General features: G+C 39.8%; 1 protein-coding gene across 1 annotated transcript; it reads right to left on the bottom strand.

Moving 5' to 3' along the window:
- Positions 1-8,232: 8,232 nt before the first annotated feature.
- elac2 (elaC ribonuclease Z 2) lies at positions 8,233-22,299 on the bottom strand. Its single transcript, XM_069525202.1, has 24 exons — positions 21,780-22,299; positions 20,414-20,464; positions 20,252-20,322; positions 18,186-18,250; positions 18,041-18,098; positions 17,889-17,957; positions 17,669-17,791; positions 17,107-17,162; positions 16,962-17,020; positions 16,393-16,465; positions 16,188-16,300; positions 16,001-16,099; positions 15,772-15,910; positions 13,985-14,070; positions 13,582-13,703; positions 13,302-13,398; positions 12,563-12,701; positions 12,439-12,477; positions 12,091-12,200; positions 11,047-11,146; positions 10,830-10,950; positions 10,297-10,375; positions 9,763-9,907; positions 8,233-8,685 (listed from the first exon to the last, which is right to left on the bottom strand). The coding sequence occupies exons 1-24, from the start codon at positions 22,115-22,117 to the stop codon at positions 8,434-8,436; spliced, it is 2,604 nt and encodes an 867-aa protein (XP_069381303.1). The 5' UTR covers positions 22,118-22,299; the 3' UTR covers positions 8,233-8,433.
- Between the last annotated feature and the right edge of the window lie 1,171 nt (positions 22,300-23,470).

Raw genomic sequence — 23,470 nt, forward strand, 5'->3', positions numbered from 1 at the left:
AATAAATCGAATTAACCCTTTCATACTGTTCGGATCAAATTCTAAATGTCGTCATTACAGCATGACATTTCATCACTTTTCCGAAAGTGACCTAAAATACACAAACATTTAAATATTTTAAAATTGTATTCTTTTGTACAGGTGCTACAAATGTTTATACATTGAGGCTTTTCCAGGTCATATTTGACCCGTGTTGTTAGAAATGGATTTTAAAGCCAACAGTGCGGGTGAGATCAATCAAAAGGGTCAGAGGGTAATCTCCAAACAGTGAAAGAGTAAAACGGCATAGGAGTGATCATCAGGTGCAAAAGTCATACAGAGGTCAGAGGGTGCCTTAACACAGACATGAGATCTGCATCTGCAAGAACGAGCAATGTAACACAATAATCAAAAAATGTATTCATTAGAATCCATTAATTCTGAGCTAACTGAGATCACAACAGAGATCAAATGAGGGGTTGGGGGATCATAAGGTTATAAAGGTAAGTGAGGGGCGATTTCAAAGACATGAGTTATGGCAGCAAGATATAGATGTGTCAGAGCAGGAAGACAACATGGAGGGAAACTGTGATTACAGCCCCGTGATGAAGATGACTCTGAGGGAGAGGAGCAGGCAGCAAGGGAGACATTTATGTCAAAAAGAAATGTTGGTCCTCACTTCCACATCAAGTTGCAGCGGAAAACATCATTTGAGTGACTCTGTTTTAACAGTTATAATGGTGATACATGGTTATATAATAAATCATAATCATAATGGCTGCTTTTCATGTCTTAGGTAAAACAGGACATGATATTGTGTGATAGAAGATGATTTTTCTCCACAAACATTTGGTGTAAAACCTAAAAAATAAACTCTCCCTGCTTTCTGGAACATTAATTAAGGATGAATCATCCACGTATTAATGTCAGATAGGCTACTTATACATTCTAAATAAATCTGTAGTTCAAAATTCTGTAAAGACATTTATTACAAGGGAATTGTTTTACCATACTGTGAAGACATGAAATATGAACAGTATGTAAGGGTTAAATGGCAATAAATAATAAAACATTTTACTACAGACAGAAATATTACATGGAGAGATATGTTGTTGGTTAAAGTGTAGTGCCACAGGATGATTGCACAAGGATGAAGAGGTCAACAGAACGGCACACAAAATACTGGGTGGATGGATATTCTGTCCCTGGTCAACAATCCCAGCTGAAATTACTTTCTACCATGTAGGAATGAATGTTCCAGCTACAGTAAACAGGATCTTAGTTGTTACTGACTGAATCACTGACTGAGTTTTAAACTGAACAACTGTCATCACGGGGTGCAGAACCATCGGGCTAGTTTTGTACCAGGAATGAAAAAAACTGTTAAAAGCATCTACAGAGTGAATCACACAACTGAATGAAGCGATACACGAACGTCATCGCAGTGTGAATGAGATTATTTCCTGTCATGACTCTTGTGTTTTGAAAAGAGAGTCTTCATTTCTTTTATGGAATGTGTTTTCCTTATGTATGGATTTGTGTTTAGGGTTTTGCTCCTGGTGTTTTCCTTGTCCCACTCAGTGTTGCTTTCTATGTCTCACTCTGTGTCTCTCTCTGTGTCTCACTCTGTGTTCAACTCTGTTTCTTACTGTGTCCCTCTCTGTGTCTCACTCTGTGTTCCACTCTGTTTCTTTCTGTGTCCCACTCTGTGTCCCACTCTGTGTCCCTCTCTGTGTTCCTCTCTGTTTCCTGTTTTATTATGTAGTTTCTGCTCCTTGAGTGTTTTCCACCTGGACTTCCTGCCCTCGTCTGTTTCACCTGTTTGTCCTCTGCCACCTGTCTCTAGTTTGTCATTAGTTCAGTGAGTATTTAAGACTCTGTGCTTGCCTCATTGTCATAGTATGTCTTCCTATGTGGTTGTCTCACCACCCTGTTGTCATTTCTCCTCCCTTCAGTATGTCCTCTAGTGTTTCCTTGTGTCTCCTGTTTTTGCCCAGAGCATTTTTGAGTTCCTGTCATTTTGGATTTTGTCTGATGCCCTGCCTTGATTAATAAAGGACACTTTTGGATCCACCCGCTCCCCAAGATGTAACAATTTCCCCTTTTATTTTACTGATGTACCACAAATGGAATAATTCTTGCGAGCTACTTCAGGCAGCCTCTAGCTGCTGCAAATCACGTGACATTCCGCACCCTCCACTATCCTCTATGATACACACCCTCCCAATTCAGTGCTCTATCAAAACGGCATAGATTTCCCATCAACCCCGTTGCTTGCTCCCCTGCTGCTGATCGATTCAGCCCCTCCACCACCCCAGCATCCACCTGGGACGCCTAACACTAACATGTCCTGCTTCTGCGATAAACATTTCAAACGGGAGACCAATGTCCCAAAACCTGTAAATAGATGGCCAGTTTCTCAAAGCTCATCAAATAGAGACACATATTTTTATGATTTGAAGTGAACTAAGCGAGGTGGTCATCCATCCAGAGCTGCAGTGTGAAAGTCATCTGAAAACATTCACTGAGGCGTCTGTGGATCACTCCCAGACAAGCAAAGCCTCTGTCTGAGCAGCGTGGCGAAGCATCAATGACGGAGGAGCAACTAATGAGCCAGAAAAGCAAGAACCGTCGCTACTTTGTCACATTTTATGAGTTCTGCTTCAGCCACCACCGCAGAGGAACCAACAGACTCATCGCTAACGAGAGGAAAATGCCTCAATAATCCCAATCTGTAAAGTTTGCTGATTTCCAACCTGCTTTGTGTCATAACAGCGTCTGTGGAACAATGTTTGCTTCCCTCCATGTTGCCTGCACCCAGAGCTGGTTGATCAGCTGCCAGCAGAACATGTCGCCTGGCTCCAGAGCTGTTAGTACAACTACAAATTGTACTTTTTTGCATTTTTTTTTTTTTTTTTTATGCCTGCCAGAGAGAATCTGCCTAATAACACCACTTTTGCTGGCAGCTGAGCAGGGAAGGTAAACATTCACATGAACTACCGAAAAAGTAAAAATACAAAACAGGTTTAAAAGTCACCTTGTAAATTCCCTTTTCAATCATTAAAGAACCCACTAGCATCTGACTTTTGTCTGTGATGGGAATGAATACAATCAACATTCACTCCCAGTTAAATGACTCTGCAGAAGAGGCGTTACTTTCTTCTTCTTCTTCGTCTTTATTTTGGCAGTCTAGACTCTGATGCTGCACTTTTTCTGCATGGCATTATGAACTGCAGAGATTTTTTCTTCCTTTTGCAAGATGCAACACATACATGACAGCGAGTAGAGAGAACTTCTAGCACATGGAACAGGACTCACCAGGGCAAAATACAGAGAGCAAACTTTTTTTTACTAACATTTAAAGATCCTGTGTATACTTGCTGTTTTTTCCGTGAAAAACAGATTGGTTGTTTATCAGGTAGGAGGAGTATACAAAGTTGGACAGGTAATGAATGAATAAATACATTGCAACAGCTACAGACCAAGGTTTTAGTTCCATCTTTTTCTCTCAGGCAGAGAAAGAAGGTTTTAGACAACCTAGATTACAACACATCATTTCCATTTGACCTTTAAATAATTCCTCCAGCTCTCCCGATGACCACAGAGGGCGTTGCTGCACTGATGCTGATCGGACACATCATCTGGCCCAGTGATCCTGTAGTGTGAGGGGTTTACAGACTTTATCTTGTCATCGTGATTTTGTAAAAGTAAAACATGTTTGATAAACAACACTTGTGCTCTATGAAAGGAGCAGGGATTGGGCGTAGGAGCAGAAACCACATGAGTGCGAGCTGCCCCTGGGTTGTGAAGTTGTTGACTCACAATCAGTGTATTCACGTGCTTTGAAGTCGCAACGTGGAAAAAAACCAAGGACGCTGTAAATGACGTGTTGTATTTGTGTTTAGAGCATTAGAACAACACTCCGGCTTCTCTTTCTAATATCTGCATGATAACGAAGAGCAAAGAAAAAGGATCAGGTGTGACAGGCATGCAAAAGATTTAAAACGTTCACATTAAAAGCTACAGTTTCAGTTTGATTATAAAATAATATTAATTTGCGATGACATCAGCCACTTTCTGAGTTTTTAATCCAACTTGACATGGCATTCACGTCAATTTTCCAAAAGGGAAAATGTTTTTGAAATGTTCTGATTGCGACACCGCATGAACACACAACGAGAATAGTTTCCTGTAGCAGGCGGGCAATAGAAAAAGTAAACAGACTTTTGGAACTATGGTATTTGTGCTGGTTTAATGTGTCTTGTTATTTGTGCAAAACAAAAAAGCACAACCAGTCGACACAGGCAGCCTCCTCCGTGTTCTTTTTTTATTAAAGTCTCCTTTGATCACGGGAGTTTCAGTGAGTTCCCAAGTTTCTGGAATCACCACTCGAAAATCATTTGGTGGGTGATCCTGTGTCTCCACTGGAGCCTCTCGTTTTTGTGTTCTCTCAATGAAACTGCTAAAAAACATGTAAGTCTGATGTTATGTCAGTGATCTCCCACGTTTTTTAAATTCCTGCAGGTTCGGATCATTTTGATTCACTGATAATTCTTGTCGCCACCAGACCTTATTACTTACAGTACGATATTAACATATTAAATCTTTACACGATAGGACTTTTGTGAACCAAAGCTATAAGACAATTGTAAATTATCTGTGACTGAGGCAAGATGAGGTTGGACACCGCCACCTAGTGGTAATGATACAGAAGATTTATTTAAACAAATGAATTACCCTTAAATACTAGTAATGAATTACACAGATGTGTAATTTAATTCTGATTTTGAATGGGCACTTCACAATAGAGATAAAGTATATATAAAATGCCTTAGGGCCATAAAAACAACAGGCCAAAGAAAGAAAAAGATTCTAATGCCAACTTAGGGACATAAACAAAAATAAAACTCAGCCGGTTGGAAATGTATTTTAGGGTCAAGCCACAGAGGCAGGAGGTTTACCGGATTGCTACCAGACCACTTGGGTACCACCACACACACACAACACTAGTGAAAGGGTTAGAGGTGCACACATTAACACATACGACACCAGCCTATTAGTCTGTCAGGGGAACTCGAAAAACAAGGGAAAAGGTGAGTGGCTGTGTTAACAATTCACATAAAGTCACAGCGACTGGGTGAAGGAGGCAATGGGCAAAACAGCAGTGGTTTGGACAGCCTTCAAACAAATCTGGCTCCACAGTCAATGGCCCTGGTATTAATGTGTGGTTTTTGTGATGCGATCATGAGTGGGCAGCTCTGCGTTCACACCTGGTATCAACATGTGGTCCCGCATGCATATCGTGAGCAGGTCGGATGTCACTTCCCTGCACTAAAAAAGAAATATAAAAACAGTCAGAACTAATGGCTTCTGTTGTTGTTGCCCGTTACTACAGTTTAAATGACGCCTCCAGCGCCAATATGTGTGTGTGTGTATTCGCTTATACAGAGGACATCAGCTGAGTAGGAGGTTCTTTAGTGTGGCCACATTCATGTTCACGCGACTAAAGAATGGACATGTGGCCCAGTCCACCTCCGAATGTGGTCTGGGGTGTGTTCACACCTGTACATAGAGGTGTCCACTTGTGATCGGTGTGTACAGGGTAACCGTTACTCCAGCACTTTAAGATATTCAGAGCTAAATTTGCTTTGTGGGATATCAAAAACCCTAAACCTTCACCGTGGTGACGTTAAAGTCTTTGAAATAGTTAATTAGGATTAAAACAAAGACAACTTAAAAGAAGAGATACTTGCCCCTGCTACCACGCTCCTCTAAATGCTACCTGCATATATCTTGCAGAAATAATCGGTCTAGGTATGTGCCTGCAGTGACCGAGGCATTAAAGAGTGGGGCTTCAATGAAGCAGGAAAGGTGAGATGGTGGAGTTACTAGGCCCAAAGCCAACCATATTCTTTACGTGTTACTCGACCCTGAAAAGAAACTTTAAAAAGACCAGGCCGGTGAATCCTCAGGTGGTTTTCTTAAATGCAGCATGATATATCTATTTGAACTGAGCCTTCAATATTCATTTGCTGTGGTCCACCGCTGGTCAAGTGATGATTAGGTCTATCAGTCCACCCTCCTGACTCCGTGATGCTCGTGTCAAAACTCATTTCTGCTCCCTTCTCTGCTTATCGGCCGTGCCTCCTGTGATCGAGGCAACCCTGGCGGCAGCAAAGGAAACCTAAATGGACTCCAGGCTCAAGAGCAATGCATCTTCATCTCGCTTCTTCACACTCCGCTCAACACACTAATCTCTGAAAGCTCACATTTACCTCAGAGTTCTGGCACCTGTCTTATCTAAAGAGGATAGAGAGCACGGAGGAGGAGGAGGAGGAGGGGGGGGGGGGGGGGGAATTTAGAGTAGAACCTTAAATTCCATCTCTTTAACCCAAACTGGAGTCCGAAAAATCACAAAGCAAGTGAAGTGCTGGAAAACGAGGTGGTGGTAAATGTTTTCTCAGAGGGCTGCGTCTTCTCTATAATTGAAAGGTCAGGCCTCTGAAATCAAAGTGCAGCCATGCCTGCAGAATGTATGTGGATGGCATGTGTTATATGTCAAACCAAAAGGCTACGAAAACAAACCACACCTCGTTTAAGATGCAGAGAAAATGCCTCCCTGTCTCTGACCCCTCTGAAGCTGGAAGCCTCTGTGTTTTTTCTGTTTTTGAGAGCTGAGGATTTTCCTGCAGCCACTGCTCCCTCCAGTGGCAAAATATATTACAGTCACTCTTCATTTTTAATTTCCGTGTAAACTGATGAAGAGTTTTTTTCCTTTAAGCCCCAGTGACTGGTTGGTAGAAGAGCTTGTTGCTCACTGAAGCCCCCATGTGGACTGAATTATGATTATCAGTGCTGGTCTGAGCCTCTGCTGCAGTTTTCAGATTAAATGTCCCATTACGTCAAACTTGGGAAGAGGATCTCATGCTGGACAGCTCAGAAAAAACTCACTGCTAACATGCACGGAAAGTCTTAAACTCAAGAAATCACTCCAACACAGGCACTTTGAATTTTAGTTTTTTTTCGATAAATAATAAACCAATTTTAAACATTTGAAATATGAGTGTTACCACTAGAGATGCCAGCAGAGTGTGTGGGAATAATGTGAGGTAGCTCAGCTATTTCCTGGGATATCATTATGGTTTCACTTCCGACAAAGTGAACATCGTTCAAACTTTACATCGTCAAAGGAGAAGAAGCCGCTGCGGTTCTTTTTCTTCTTCGGTTTAATGCTCTCAACTTTCTGCGGCTGGCCATGGTTCAGTCTGGACAGAGACATCCTGTTTAGCTCAGGAATACATTTTGGTCCACTGGTCCGAGGCACTTTTCACAGCTGTTGTTTTTGAGCCTGTCCCAATGAAAACTACCTGAACACCTGCAATTATCCAATCAGCCAATCACGCGGCAGCAGGGCAAAGCATGACGTCATCCTCTTTGATATCGTCTCAATACATACATTAAAAACATGGTTTCAACATTGCACAGTTGACTGTAAATCTTTGTTTTCATTAACTTCTCCAATGATTTCATGTTTTATTAATACAACAGTTTCACTGTATTATCATCTATTATATATTCATGAGCAGCGGTTGACAAACACATCAATAACCACTTATATCTTCTTACAGTTAAATTGTACTGTATATGAAACCTTTATATGCTGCTTATAAATTATTTATGAGGAGACTGAGCACTCAAACATGATTACACATTGATGCGAGGTTCATCTTTTGATGTATTAATAGTCACAATCAGCAATAAAGTACCAGCGACGATGCACAGGACACACAGTCCTTCAGCCTGTATAGTTAGCAAGTTAGCAGAGGCTATAGTAGCCTGTTAAAAGCTATGGATATTTTGGAGTTCTGTTACTTAAAGGTGGAGTAATGGAAACAATAATTCCTCAGTTTTGTGTGTTCAGGTGAATTGACTTCATCCCTCTGTTCATGTTCCTCATAAGTTTGGTTTAATGAGTTATTTGATGATATAAAAACAGGGTTAAAGGTCATGATTGAAAGCTGCGACTGGCTCACGATTGGTCGAGAACCTATATCGGCAAGAGCTCGATACCACAGTCCGACAAAATGACCAACATTGCACAGACTGTGACTCCAAATAACTTCATTAGTGCAAGGCATTCATTTCTGGAGTATTTTAGCTTAATTTTCTTACATTTGGAAGATGTGGAGACGTTGTCCTCTACGTGAAATTATGTTGGTTCCCACTAAAGACATCCATTTTGAATAAACTACACACCGTGTGGTTTTGCTTTATTCAGTCTAATGAAAAACAAAAAAAACATATTCATAGCTTAGCATTATACATTGCCAGAAATATACATTTTTCTTCAATAAAACCACAGAAGCCAAATAAAAATCATATATCATAAAGTTCATTTAAATAAAAATAACTCATGTTTCTCACTGCTAAAGTCTTTTCCTCTGAGCTCATGTTTCAGTGGGTTTTCTGTCTCTTTGCTTCTACATCATTTGTTGCTGACGCCTCCTGATCTCGTTTGGCAGCTCGGCCGGCCTCCTCTGCCGCTCCACTCGACTTCTGCTCGCTGTTCGCCTCAGAGCTGCTTCCTCTCGGCTGTCTCAGCTCCCTTTTCTCTCTTCTCTCCTCCATTTCTTCAATTTCCTCGGCAAACAGGGTCTTAAGTGCAGGAATGAGTCTGGGGAGGATTTTAAAGTCTCCAAAGTGAATCTGAGAAGAGGAGATGATGAGAAAGAAAATGGTCAATGTACCAACTCTGGTTTTTACATTCAGTGCTGAGGCAGAGGACAATGTACTTGATTTCAGCCTTGACACAGAAAGGGAAGATTCTCTCTTTTCTTCAGAAAGTGGGAAACTAAAACAATAGAAACTCATGAATGCAGCTACTCAAGCAAACATACTGTTTTCAGTCTGAGGTTCCAGTTCCAGGTCTCTTATCAACACGAGCAGAGAATCCACTTTTTCCACTGGCAAAGACGTGCAGTCTGTATTTTTTATTTAACATGTGTTACCATTGTGGCCTTCATCAGCAAGTCTACTTAAGTAAACGAGGACGAGAAGTTCACAACGTACCTCAGATGAAATCATCTTTTTGAGGTCACGCAAACGAATGAACAAACTCCATCTGCTGATGAAGGTCATGTGATATTGTAGAAATCCAGTCAGTGGACATTCAGATTGTTTAGTCAATCTAGTATTTTTATGTCAAATCATAACTGTATGTTTTGGACCAATCTCTACTGAATGCCAATTTTCATTCTATATTCTTGATGCAATTCTAACTATTGAAATTATTTGTATCCCCTCAGCCGTTTATAGTTTATTTATTTCGGAACCTCAGTAGCCTCCTCACTCAGCAGATCTGAACCCTATAAAAACCTCTGGGGAGTGGAACATCAACTTGGCAGCATGAGTGTGCATCTGACAAATCTACAGAGATTACGTGATAGAATCAAACAGAGTGAGGAACTACCAGTTTTAGTGTAGTGTCCCTAATAAAGTGCTCAGTAACACCTATTTTACACCAAAATAAGCATTTGTTTTTATATGCAAATAAACCTGCAAAAAAGAGCTGTTGACAGTGGAGAGTTTTGTAGAATGATGATTGTATATATTTCCCTTGCAGACAAAAGCCAGATGATTGTGGGTGTTGGTGGGTTTTTTCATCAGTGGAAAAGGGGCTATAGTTTGTCTGAATGCTGCATTCATGAGCACATGTTCGAGCTGGAGAAGCAATTTCCCAAAACATAATTTGCGTGTTACCTGCACGTCTACATGGAAACTTACTTTCATGTGGTCGAAGGATATTCCCACTCTGTCGTTGAAGTCCTCGCTGAAGAGAGGGATCTTGGCATAGCGTTGGCTGAAGTGGTTCAGCATGATGAACTTGGCGTTCATCTTCATGCCGATACCGATGGCCTGAGAGGTCGTACTGTCGGGAAAAACAAGAATCCATAAAGTCACAGATTGGCGTTACGCAACTTTCTCAACCGACTGGTGTTTTTGTTCCTTTCTCAAAGGGACTGTTTCCATGTTAATATTGTTTTCCAAAGACATAAAATGATGCTGTTGTGAAGACAGACGCTCACTCTGCTACTATAAAAAGGTGAGAAAAAAAAAATCAATGGCAATTGTCTGAGGAAAGTAAAGAAATTTAATAAGCCCTTAAAAACGTAAGTGCAACCTCCAGGAGCCAATAAAGAAACATTTTTTAGCTGGCTGACAGCTTTAACTGCGCCAATTTTCCTTTTTCAACGATTTTAAACATTTGCATAAATTACATTAACTGAGCCGCGTGGTGAAAATGTTTGTTTTACTCACCTGTGCCTCTTCTCCACAGCCTCCTCTTCCATCCCATCCTCCAGCGTGGCCTCGTGTATCAGCAGGGTTGCATTTTTCCCTGTGGTGGAAAGCAAGGCATCACAGAGAAGCACTTACAGTCTCTTCCTGTCCCACAGGAAATCAATCAGGTAGTCGGCGTAATCAAGAACTGGCACGCCCTGTTTGTCTGGTGAGCTGAGCCATTTATAATGAACAGGCATGGGATACAATCGCTGTCTCTGGGAGGCTTTTCTTGGACTGAATCCAGTCAAGCAATTTAAAGGGAGTCAATGAAGTGGGATCCCTCAGGAACCATTAGAAAGAGCCTGCCAGCGATGAGAGGGATCCGAAGCAGTGAGAAATATTGGATAAATTATTCAGAACAGCCCGTGTAGTCAAGCTATGGTTAAGATGACCTTATATGAATCTCTGAAATATTGAAAGCGTACGCTCAATTTGCTATTACCTACAGAATGCCTGTCTAGACACACTTGAGTGAAATATGGGCTCTTATCACTCTGAGTGCTACTAACCGATGTGAACCAATCCATCGCAGGGCATGGTGTCACCAGAGAAGGCCAGTTTCCAGCCGGACTGGTGCGTGAAGCTGCAGGCGAAGGCGTTCTTGCAGTGATGCACTGTGCACGTCTGGAACTGAGGCACACAAACACACAGGATTAGACACTTAAAAAGCTTTTTTCTTTTTTTTCTTTTTTTTTAAACATTGAAGGACGGCATGTTCAAACAGACCTTCTGCAGATCGTTCTTTTTCAGGAACGCTTTGATGAGTGCCCTTGTCCGCTGTGTGGGCTGATCACCATGATCACATAGAAACTTGTTTGGGACGAAACTGAAAACCAGAAAAAAAGATTTTAAGAAAGAAAACTTAAGCCGAGGAAAGAGAAGAAGAGAAGGGATTATTTTGTACCATGTCTCTGTACAGCGGCATTTAGGATAAGTATCACTAGAGCCTGCCGACAGCATGTCTAACACACCATGGACAGAAGTATCCACGTATTTTCATGTACAGGTTTCAGATTAACAAGGATTAAAATGATAAATCTGCTGTTATTCTGGATATTTTGTCACAAAAAAAGAATCAACTCATTTTCGATTGGTAATGTGAACTACGTGCGTCCCCTTGGGCGAGAGCTTGTGTGTGCAGTGTGTGTGCAGTGTGTGTGCAGTGTGTGTGCAGTGTGTGTGCAGTGTGTGTGCAGTGTGTATTTCCGTTGTATTGCATGCGAACGTGAACTGGCTCTGAGGAAGATACCAGAATACATTTAGGCTAAAAAAACACATTGTAAATGTCGCCATTTCAAGTTGAATCGGAATGTTGGGGCTTCGAAACACTTGGATGACAACACAGGAGCAGCACGGAGGCATTTTATGTTTCATTTGTTTGTTTTTTTATGTTTGAAAAATGTATCACCAGTTATTTGAATTGTGTTGGATTTGGCTGCCACGCTTTTTACCCCTGCGACTCCAAAAGTGTTTTGTGGACTCAAACACTTCACCCACCCCTCCATATCATAGCTGTGAATAGATCATGAGTGAATTTTCATTTTTCTGTAAACTATCCCTTTTGGCTCGAATCCCAACAGAATGAATCGACAAGTATGGCTGAAGAGGGCGCTGTTGTCCAGTGAAAGTTACTATCTCTTTAATATGTGGTTTTGGTCTCTTCACTAGATTTCTTCATCAGACACATCTGACACATACACAGTTTCACGTTCGGAAAGTGTGAAGGTCAAGTTTGAGATGTGATGTTACGATGTCTTTCTGTCCACGTACTTAATATGGCTGAGGATTTCCTCGCAGTAGTCGTGATACTGGTTGAGCCAGGTCATGATCTGGTTCGGAGCAATCAGGTAAATGGGGCTTAACTCTTTTCCAAGAGTCATCTAGAGACAAAAATATGACAAAGTTAGTCAAACGCAATCATTTCAGATTCATACCCACAAAAAATTCATGCACACAAAACATGACGTACTATCAGAGCGATGACATAGTAAAGACAATTGAGAAGACCTTACAACACATCACTGCAACATCAGTTAAATTGATTTCAAGCAACTTTGAAATATTAAATGAGCAAAGAAAATAGTGTCATTATTTTAAAAATGAGATTTGATTCTTTACCATTGCTCTTTCCTTCTGGTACAACAAATTCAGCAGCCCCTGAGACAGAAGGGTTGGACATGAGTCACAGTATTTACCAGTGCTGTGTTTAGTTCTCAGTTCACCAAGATGTACGGCTGCTTACTGTGTGGTGGTCAGCATGCATGTGTGAGATAAAGACAGTGGAAATCTTGGAGAGCGCTTCGTTCACGTGTTCCCCGTAGTGTCTGCAGAGCTGACCGAAGGTTCCCTCTCCACAGTCCAACAGGATCGACTGACTCGGGCTACAAACAGGAGTGAACACACGTATGAAGAAAAGGCTAGAAAAGAGCAAATCTACACCGGACAGAGGAAATTACAAATTATGGTCTGTCTTTATTCTTATGTTTCCAGGTCGGGTTTCAACAAGTTAAACCCAAGATGTTTTAAGACCATAATGAACAAAATTACAACAGATATGAAGGAATATCAGTATCCAAGAATTATGTACACTTCCCCATAACTGAAGATGAGGTGAGGTAGTCGAGTAGAAGATAACCATGAAAACTTATCTCTCAAACTAAAGGCTAGGTATCTATAGTCTTTAACTCATTGACTCAGACAAGCTGATTGAACCAAGATCCATTCTGATCAGGATGTTTGCATATGATCAGTTATCAGTTCCATGTTGGTCTTACAGCGGGCTAATATCTGTATCATTAAGAAAGAACTACAGCACAGACATTACAAAGTTAAGCATTCCCCCAAAACATTTTAATAATAATTTTAAAGTGCAACAGATCGTTAAAGCTAACATAATTAAGTCTTACCTAAATATTTAGCGGAGGTAGCTAAATGAGTTGATAATCTTTATCTTTGTTTGTGTAATAAAAACAGATCCACACCTGATGTTTACTAAAGTGCCACTGACGTTTCTGATCTTCATCGGAAGAGCTGAACCTGTTCCCAGGAAAACCACCTCTGGGTATTTTTCTCCTCGTCCTGCAGCAGGAAACATTTTATCATATACAAGTACAATGTTTGAGTACGAAGAGATAAACAAGCAGTGTTATTTAAAATCAATTTAAAAATATTTTCTTCACAACATTGCTGCTGGACCATTTTCTTCTCTAAATCTTTTTGTTGAAAAGCGAAAATATGTCTCTGAGTTTCCAGAGAACTGACCAGAAGGCTCTGCAGCGTCACTGGAGCAAATCTTCCTGCACTTGTCCACCTCTTCCAGGAAGTTTGGGACCTCGGAAGCCTCTTGCACAAACTCCTCAGCGTTGCAGGAGGGGATGGCGTCTCTAACGAATGAGATACAGAGTCAAGAAGACACACACCACTGCCCGCAAAAAGCGCCGGCCAGGGAAAACAGGGATTCTTTTCACAGCGCCTCCACAGCGCTTGACAGAAACAGCGCAGGGGAAAAAAAACACTGACACTTGTAAGACGAGTTTACAGAAGAAGAAGAAGAAAGAGGAGGTTGAGGGCAATGGTCCATTCCAGATTGTTTTCTGTGACAAGGCAGCGCTCTGAGCTGCAGAGTAACGCAGGATAAATTGGGGGAACTGAAGGACAAACTAACCTTTGCCACTCCATTACAGGTCTGAGCTGGAACTTGAGCAGGCACTCGGCTCTGACGTTGGGGACATGCAGGGCGGCCTGAGGCTCCTGAGGGAAAAAAGAAGGTTTTATGACGTTTTCTTTTTTTATCACATCTGATTTATTACTTTGTGAACTCTTTGCTTTGAAAACACCTTGTTTTTAAGAACATCACACTGGACCTCATTTTGCTCTCTAGGGAAAAAAAGTGTGTCCTCGGTGACATGAATGTTGGTTAAAGACATTACAGAAAGATGGACAACATGACTGCTCCGAAAAGGTTAAGCCAAAGTGCTTTGATTGCCCCCTGGTGGCTGGCTGCATTGCAGTGTAGGTCATAAACCCTGCCTCCTCTATGTTAATGGATGGGACATGGACCAAACTAAAACGTATTCAAAATAAATAACTAAAAGCATAGCAACACAGGTTTCATCCTAATCCATAAAACTGATTTTCTAAACTCTTGCTTGTTTCAAAAACAGAACCCAAAGTGTTCCCTGATAAAGGCACGTGCAGTAGATAACCTGAACCTGAACCCAAACATCTGACAGACTCAGGTCGGGTATGCACACTGTTTCCTGAACCATCGACTGTAAAAAAAGATAGACGCTGAAAGTGAAGCCAAACCATCTTGGTGAGTGACTGTTATTTGATGACTCTGGCACCAAATTACGTCAAAAGTGCAGGATATCAGTTCCTGTATCCAAAATGCTTTATTATATCTCAGTCCAATGGGAGGAAGTGGAGAAGTTGTCTATCTTTATTAACAGTATAGAGTCTATAGTCTCTCGCCGCTGTGGGAAATTATGATTAATAATAACTTATCGGTGCAAGATTGCAGCGTTTGTATCTGGGATAGTTTGGCTTTCTTTCTGGATCGTTTGAGGAAGTGGAGAAGCATCATCGCTCTATGTTTACATTTTATTGTTAAGAATGAACAAACATGGAGAGCCCTTTATTAAAGTGCACCGTTAAAGTGAATCATTGTCTCTTATGTCTCTCATGCAGCTGTTTCCAGGGAAAAGGGATGAACTGCCCGATATTATTATGATGTCCTTTATAAAGTGCTTGGTCAGTAAATGACTTTTTAAAAAGTATATACAGTAATGTGGTGCATGTGTATAAATAGATACTATTACGGCTTTTGGACATGCACTGAACTTTCAATGTTCTCCTGATATTGAACTGTATGTGAAAACACAAAGGTAAGAATCTCAAGACTTTCTCCCTCATAAAAACTACTGAGTGAGGTCATGTGAGAATACAGCCGGAGAGTATCAGGAGTATTCACTGCAAGCGAGTGGGTGTGTTGATGACATTCCTAACACGTGACAGGCACAAAACTATAAAAATAATGTATATCTAAGGATGGAAAAGCGTAGCCACACACGTAGAAGTAAAAGACCAAGATGTCAAGAGAGCTTTTGGTGACCTCAGCCGGTTTTGGTGTGCTGTACACTAAAACACATGATCTCAGCAGTACATCACGTTCTGCCTCTGCCTGCTGCACCCCCCCCTTCCCTCAACACTGCAGAGATTTCCGCATCTGAGCAGAGAATCTCCTTCTGTCATTCATTTGTGGAAACGACTATAAATTGATGAGTCACAGTCTCTGCGGCAACAGAGCACTGCTCGCCTATTCAAATTTTCTTAATATTAAAAATGTTGCATGTCCACGTCGCACCAAATTCCACACTGTGCTTCCTTGTAACAATAAACCTGTCAGTTATTATTAGGTGCATAATTCTGGGAAGTGACCACCAGTGTTACCTTTGTTTTGGAAGAGCTGAGTTCTGGAAAGATCTCGGGGTGAATCATGTTCAGCTGAGCTTGAATCTTGTGACTTCTGACGTTGTGGTCGGTGCAGGCCTGCTCATTCAGGATCAGGTGTTCTGTTGAGGATGGAAACCTGCACAAACACAGAGAACACCTTCAGCCTCTGAACATCAAACTGTAATAAAGTCAATGGAGTCTGGTTTTACGGCGTCAGAAGTCGGACCTCTCCATCCACTCTTTGTATTCATCGGTTTTCAAAACAGACTCTGGAGTCATGTGCACCACCAGCACAGCAGAGTCCTCCGTCCCTCCTGTCTGGTATCTAGACGGGATGAGAGACTGAACTCAGTTTCATTCAGCAAAAGACACAGAGAGCTTTTAAAATCTAAGTCTCAGCTAATCAGTGTCACCTCCTCAGTTGCTGGTTGGTGCAAACACCTTTGATGAACTCGTCAGACGGACACTCGACAATGATAAAGATCGGTCCGGGGTCAGTGGGAGTACAAACCTGCTCAGGTCGGATCTATAAGGAAACAACAACAACAACAACACTGTCAGCAGACACAACCAGGAGCTGCAGTGTGAAACCTGAGAGGCTCCATCGTCGTACAGAACCTCTTTTCCTTCGTAGGTGATACTTTTTCCAGACTTCAGAGCGGTGATGAGAGGACCGATGGCTGCTGTGCCTCTGTCAGGAAAAAGATTTTATAATTGTAAAAAAAAAATACAATAAAAATGCTAAAATATATTATTACACCTAAATTAATTTAACCTTTCAATCAATTAGTTCATTTATTAAATAAAGAATCTATTTGGGCTTTTGGATAAATAAAATAATCAATTTACATATTTTTGGTTCTAGGAAAAAGTCATAGATTCGATATTTTGTCACAATTTTCTGACATTTTATGAGTCAAACAATAATGAACAGATGATGAAGTTACAATGAGGTTTTATATAAAGATTAGGACATAGATAATAGTAGTCGAATACAGCAGAGTATTTATTATCTATAAAAAATCGAATATTTCAATCCAATAAAATAAATGATAGTAATAATGATAATAATAAATTAATTCCCACAGAAACACTGTCCACATGACAATGAACTGAGTTTATTGGCATTGATCGCCAGTGTTGATATCTCATCAGCACCATCGATACTATAAGTAGAATCCACTCACACTGGCAGTCCCAGCTCCCTGGCCTGAGGGACCAAGAAGCTTCCTCTCTTGGGGTGAAGCTGTAAAATGAGAACAATGTTGTGACTCAAAGTTCCTCGACCTGTACATCGCACTCACAATGAGATCATTAATTATAGTTTCCCACCTTACATATAAAGGCCACCACCACAGACGTGTCTCTAGTCGTTGTTCGTCTTTCACCTACAAAATATTAGAAACAAATAATGACATCGCTGAATTTATAATTAAACATCAGTTTGACGTTTTCTCTCAAGTGGCAATACCACCAAAACATGAAGTCAGTACGAGGGATGGGTCATTTAATTTTAAGAATTTTACAAAATAAATGCACCAGAATTCCCAAAATGGCTGCCGTCTTTGTAGAATTATTGAGGTTATATATCAAGTAGTATCTCTGCTTGAAATGTGCGTCCCTGGTCAGTACAAGATTTCAACACTGGGACCAGGAATCAGATTCCTTCCACTGCAAGGAAACACAAATGACATCACACCTGTCTCTGACTGGCTGATGGACCACACGAATGGTCTCAGCACAAATGAAACACTGTCACTGTAGAATTACCTTTAAACTTTATTTACCTGTCATCAGGTAATAACTTTTTCCTTTTGGTATTTGTGTGAAATTAGGTTGAATGAAAAGGTGAAATGAACACTGATGGCCAAAACTGCCTCCGGGTTTGACTCGCCTGGACTGCGTCGACCACCTCCACAGCTGTTTGAGTCGATGTTGTCTTTCATCGGAGAGCCAGGACTTCGAAAGGGGCTGCTCGACCTGGGGGACAGCCTTCTGCCAGGCCCCCCTGACTGAGCTACACAGTTAAGATGGAAAAAGAGTCAGGAACAATTTCAGTTGATAAGATTTAAAAGCAAAAAAAAAAAAAATTCTGAAGGACAAGGAGAACTCACCAAACACTGGCACTTGATAAACAGTCATTGTATCGTCTGAGTGCGCTTCGTCAGTGTACGGTCGAACGGCTGCAAGAACACGAAACAGTCAATAATCAAAGTGATATCAAAAAATAATATTGATCTCATTCAGTTCAGCAAAGTCAACGTACACAGCTTGATGTCTTCCAGTGGTCCTGAGAACGACTTGATGGCACTCACATAGTTCTCCTGTGATTAAAACAAGGAGAGACGGCAGATGTGTTGAATTTAAAACTCCTGCAGGTTTTGTTCATAAAGTACGATTCAGTTTCTCACCAGCTGTGGAGGTCCAGAGAGGACACACTGAGGGACACCAGTGTCCTTCAAAGTTAAGATCATCCCTGCAGAAAAGACAGCAGACACGGAGAAGTGTTCAGTTAAACAAATACCTCTTTAATTACTAGCAAAAAGTGACATGGTGTCTCATCCATTTACAATAACCTATAGAATAAAACATAAACAACACAGCATTTGACTGAATTCTACAAATGGGCCAATATAATATAAATCTATGAATGCTACAATATTTCTTGACCGGTTCAAAATTCTTTGTTAGACTTTTTGTTTGCTATTATTTAAATCTGCTCATGTTGAATGTGATTAAGTCTCATAATTAAATTATTGAAATGGGTTCAACGTTCATCATTTGTTTTGATCATTTTGATGATTTGTTACACATCTAAGTTGATGGCTTTGATTTAATTTATTTAATATTTTCTACGGTTCAAATTTTAATTTGTAGTAACTGGTTGTTTTAGCCACTTGGGGGCAGCAGAGACAAGCTGTGAACACAACGATCACCACATAAGTTGATGAGTCTCCAGTGTTTGCAAACCACATGAGTCACGTTTGTGTCCATCATTTGACTCCTTCAGCATTTTTAGCTGCTAAATGTTCCCCAGCTGCTCTCCACTTGTGTCTGTCTCATGTTTGTCAAGTTGTGGTCAACCAGGATTTTTCTACAGGGCAAAAAAACTAAACAAACCAATTTTAATATTAAACAAATTATGCTAATTGTTGTTTTCTGTGTGAGGACTTTAGCTGAAAAACTGGATATAAACTGAACCAAAAAATATTAGTGGTTGTTCCTTAATTACTGCAATGCAACATATTGTTTTATCCATTCATAGTGTTCATAAGTGCTACAACTTCTGTGTATTCCCATAATGCCCTCTTATAATTCATTGTGTGAACTGGATCACTAGTTCAATCTGGTACTACACTGCTTTGACATGTAACAGCTGGTGTTTAGCTTTAACAACAGTTTTAGTGTGTTAGTGTTTGGTCTGTGGTGATGCTGGTTGTAGTTTTCTCTCTGAAATTGTAAAAGTGACAGTAACTGAGCCACAGCGAGTTAAGACTCAGCCTGGAGAACCCTGGAGCTGCACAAAGAGCTGTTCATCTGTTATTCAAAGTTCAGTGAAGCTCAGTGCACAGAACCTGAACTCGAGGATCCATTATCATTTCTGTTTACGTGATTGACAACGCTGCTACAGTGGTTGCCTCTTTATTAATAATATATAATATCAATAACTTGGATTTATATAGCGCCTTTCAAGAAAGCCAAGGACGCTTAACATTTGTCACAAGGGACAAAACCTTGAAAAAGGAAAAATGTTTATTAATATTAATATTGTCCGAATCGCACAAAAGTCAGCACTCCATTTCCTAGAGCCTCTGACACAGTGTGAATATGATAGGATAAACAATGAGAGATATGTACAGGTATACACATACAAATTAAATTTAGAGAATTATTGATTGAATGTAATAATTATTATTGAATTATTGATTTATTCAAACATAATCTTTACCTTGATGTACTGTACTTTTGATACTACTTTCAAACAGGAACTGAAAAAACAATTTCTCACTATCATTTTCACAGTTTATTGTAGAACATTAATAAACTCTTTAAAGTCATATAGAAATCCTGCAAAAGTATAAATATATTCAAATAATATATGTGCCATGTCAAACTATATTTTTTGGGGAAGAAAAGCCCTAAAATTAAACTCTTACTCAGGATTTCTCTCAGCACCACCAACTCTGACCTTCAGCGTCCCTGACCAGAAAAAGAGTATGTCCCGACAGCTGAACGATGGACCCACACTCAGTGAAAACGTCTGTGAAGCTGCAGATTCAGCTGAAACGTGACCTCTGCAATTGCTACACTGACGTCACACTGGCATCTGATACTGATGTAAAACAATCGGTAATATCTAATTTAAATAAAATGCTACTCGAAACAGAGCGTGTACAAACAGAGTGTTACCACCATCATCAATATCATGGATTATTTTTTTTACCTCCATTGTTATCAGACGACAGATGTTACTGACCTGATAAACCTCCCACGTTCTTCCAGCTCAGTCTGGTCAGGAAGATGTTGTCGAGCCGAGCAGCTCTGAGTCTGTCAGAGGAAAACACATGTTCAGCTTCTGTCTCTTAGTCCATGGACACCATTAACATGTGTTTACACTGTGACGGACAAAGTGACTCACTTGTGTTCCTGCATGAGTCTCTGAGTTCCTTCACCACAGTTGAACAGGTACCTGCAGCAGAGGTAAAACAATATATTATAATGATAATATTTATTGTGAGCTCGAGAGGATAACACAGTGTCAGTTTTTTTATTTGCAATACTGGCTACTGGTCCTTTGTTTTCAAGCCCCTAAAACGGACACTATTGGAGACATGGCTGTTTCACTGTAAGTGAGTCAAATAAACTGTACATAGCTTATTAATGATTCGAAACCTCATTTACTCGGGGAGCATCTTGCTTAGTTTTTAAAAAGAGTTGACTTCACAAGCATTAGTGGTGGAACTACTCATTTATTTACTTAAGGGACATTCTGTCACAAATCATCACTTCTGTTTCGCACCATCACTGACCTTAATGAAAATTTGGTAATATATTATAATAACTTCTTCAGTATCACAAAGATATTGTTCTCATGTTATTTTAAAGCTCTTTTTCAGCTCCATAATTAACAGTCAGTTATCCTCAATGTCAAATAACAGCATTATGAATGATTAGAACAGTTTAAAACAAACAATATTTCAAAATTTTCACCTAAGTTGGTTGATAATGTCATCAAGACCTCCAGGAAGTTTGGTCTTTGATTTTTTGAGTCTTTGAGAATTCATTACTTATCTGAAGTTAAACCCCATCTCTAATTCTCAACAATGCTGTTTAAAAGAGCTTAAAATCCACATGAGAACCATTTGTCTGTGACCTAAACTGTTTTCAGACACAAGCTGCGGAAAAAGGTCTGGACGATTGGTGCCGAACTTTCTCCACACTCCAGACATCTTTCCGATTTGGCATCTTTACAGACCTCTTGTTTTTTGAGTTATACATGAATCATGTGTTAGAAACATCATCAACACGCCCAGTCATTCTGCCATAATCCAGCTGTGTTCTCACATACAGCCCGTCTGGATAATTTCAGGGGAATATCCAAAATTCAGTTCATGTCTGATGAACTCTCTGTAATGTAACTGTTGGTTGAGGTAAAGCTAGTTTATCACCATTATATATATAAGACTGGAATAAATTATAATTTTCATTATGGATTCATCTGCTGATTATTTTCTTGAACAATACATCAATTGATCTTAAAATAATATAAGAGAAAGTTATGACTAGACTTTTAGGTAGTGTCTTTTCTTCTTTTTTCAAGTGCAGAATGTGATTTGATTTTGAGAACTTGATTAGAAGCCGGAGAAAGGTATTGGAGTAGAAAGCTGAACTTTCTCCTGGTGTAATTAAGTGTGTGGAAAATATGAAGTGTCCTGAAAACACGTTTAACATGTGGGTGGAGCTGATGATAGCCTGGATTGTACACATGTATATGAAACCAGTACCTGTTGTACTCGGAGAAGACATAAAGAGACGCAGGGTTGTCTCTGCTCCCGGCACCGACCACCTGCACGTAGACGGTGGACGGTCCGTGAACGTCCCCCCGTCTGCTCCGGTTCTCCCTGGTTTTCAGTCTCCTCAGCGGCTCCTTCTGCTTCACTTTCTTCGGACCCAGCGGCTGCCCTGTCTCCGGGTTATTACGGTCACCGTGACTGCTGCTGTTAGTCGCCATTGTTCGGAAAAACTCTGAGATATTTGGAGAATGGCGACGAGCTGCAGGGAGAGCTCTGCCTTTCACAAACTCAACCGTCAAACACCTGAGGCTCAAACGAACCGTGTTCATAATAAAAACCAGGCTCAAGGTTTAAAGTATCATTCAGCATCTACAGGTTACAGTCTCAGTCACAGTCTGGACACGCATCTCTACTCGCTGCTTCTGGTGTTAGTGACAGAAAAGACGTTCAATGGACCTTTAGACGTTCACTGACACATGGGAGTCCTTTTCCGGCATCTAAAGATGACGTCAAACGCGTCTTATCGCTGATTGGTGTAGGGGATTGATCCGCAAAACGTGCGGACCAATCACAGCGGCTTTTGGGGGGGAAGACTATGAGGGACAAAAAAATGACAGAAGTATAAATAAATAAATAAATAATAGAGTTTGTGATGAAAGGGCTATTTTTAAATGTCCACATTTATTTTCTGTATAAATAATTAGATAAATAAATGTATAAAAACATATAAAAAAATAACCATTGCATCACATGCTGAATTATTTCTGTATGTATGTATTCATGTATCAGTTATTTATTCAGTATTATATATTGTTTTGGTGGATATAACTTCTCATTATAAATAAACTACTACAAAATGAAACACCTAAAAAGATAATTACACAATTTCTGAATCTGTTTTAAAATATCAATTATTGATCAAATTATCTCAAACATCACACACAGGCAATTATGACAGTGATTGATTTATGTCATAGCAGGAATAGCAAAGGTTTTTGCTATTACTTGCCATAAGAATAACCATATTTTTAACAGTTATTTGATTTTCTATTTTTAATAAATTATTATTATTGTTTTCTTATCATTATTCATTGAATTTACAATGGAACATACAATGAATTTAGGGTTATTTTTGGCCATCATTTACACAATTAATGCACTTATGTGAAGACTAAAAAGAATCAAAGGTAAATCTACTAAATTATAATATTTAATATCAAATTATCTGAAATGTTTGCAGTGGAAACATTGAAGCCCTGGTAGGTAAGCTAAAGTAAAACATTGTTAAGAAAAATTTGACTTGCATGTTGGTCATATACTGTACTTTATTGTTTGTGGATTATATTAGAGCTGCAATGATTAATTGACTGTATGGTCAATAAAGTAGAAATTAATCTGCAGCTTTTTTTGAATTTATTGTTTTAAAGATGATTAAACCTGAGAATAGAGTTTTTTCTTCTTCTTGTGATACAGGATATTTAAGGGAATCTCTTTGGGAAAATTATAATCTGGATATTTTAAACAACATTTTTCTACATTGTATAAATAGTGAATTGATAATACATAAAATATCAGCAGATTGTTAAGAGTACATACTTTTTAATGAAATAATTGTTAGTTGCAGCCCTACTTAACATCTTTATCAATATATTTTACACAAAGATAGTTCTTTATTTACGAGT

Source organism: Paralichthys olivaceus, chromosome 5 (genome assembly GCF_024713975.1).
Source record: "Paralichthys olivaceus isolate ysfri-2021 chromosome 5, ASM2471397v2, whole genome shotgun sequence".
NCBI lineage: Eukaryota > Metazoa > Chordata > Actinopteri > Pleuronectiformes > Paralichthyidae > Paralichthys > Paralichthys olivaceus.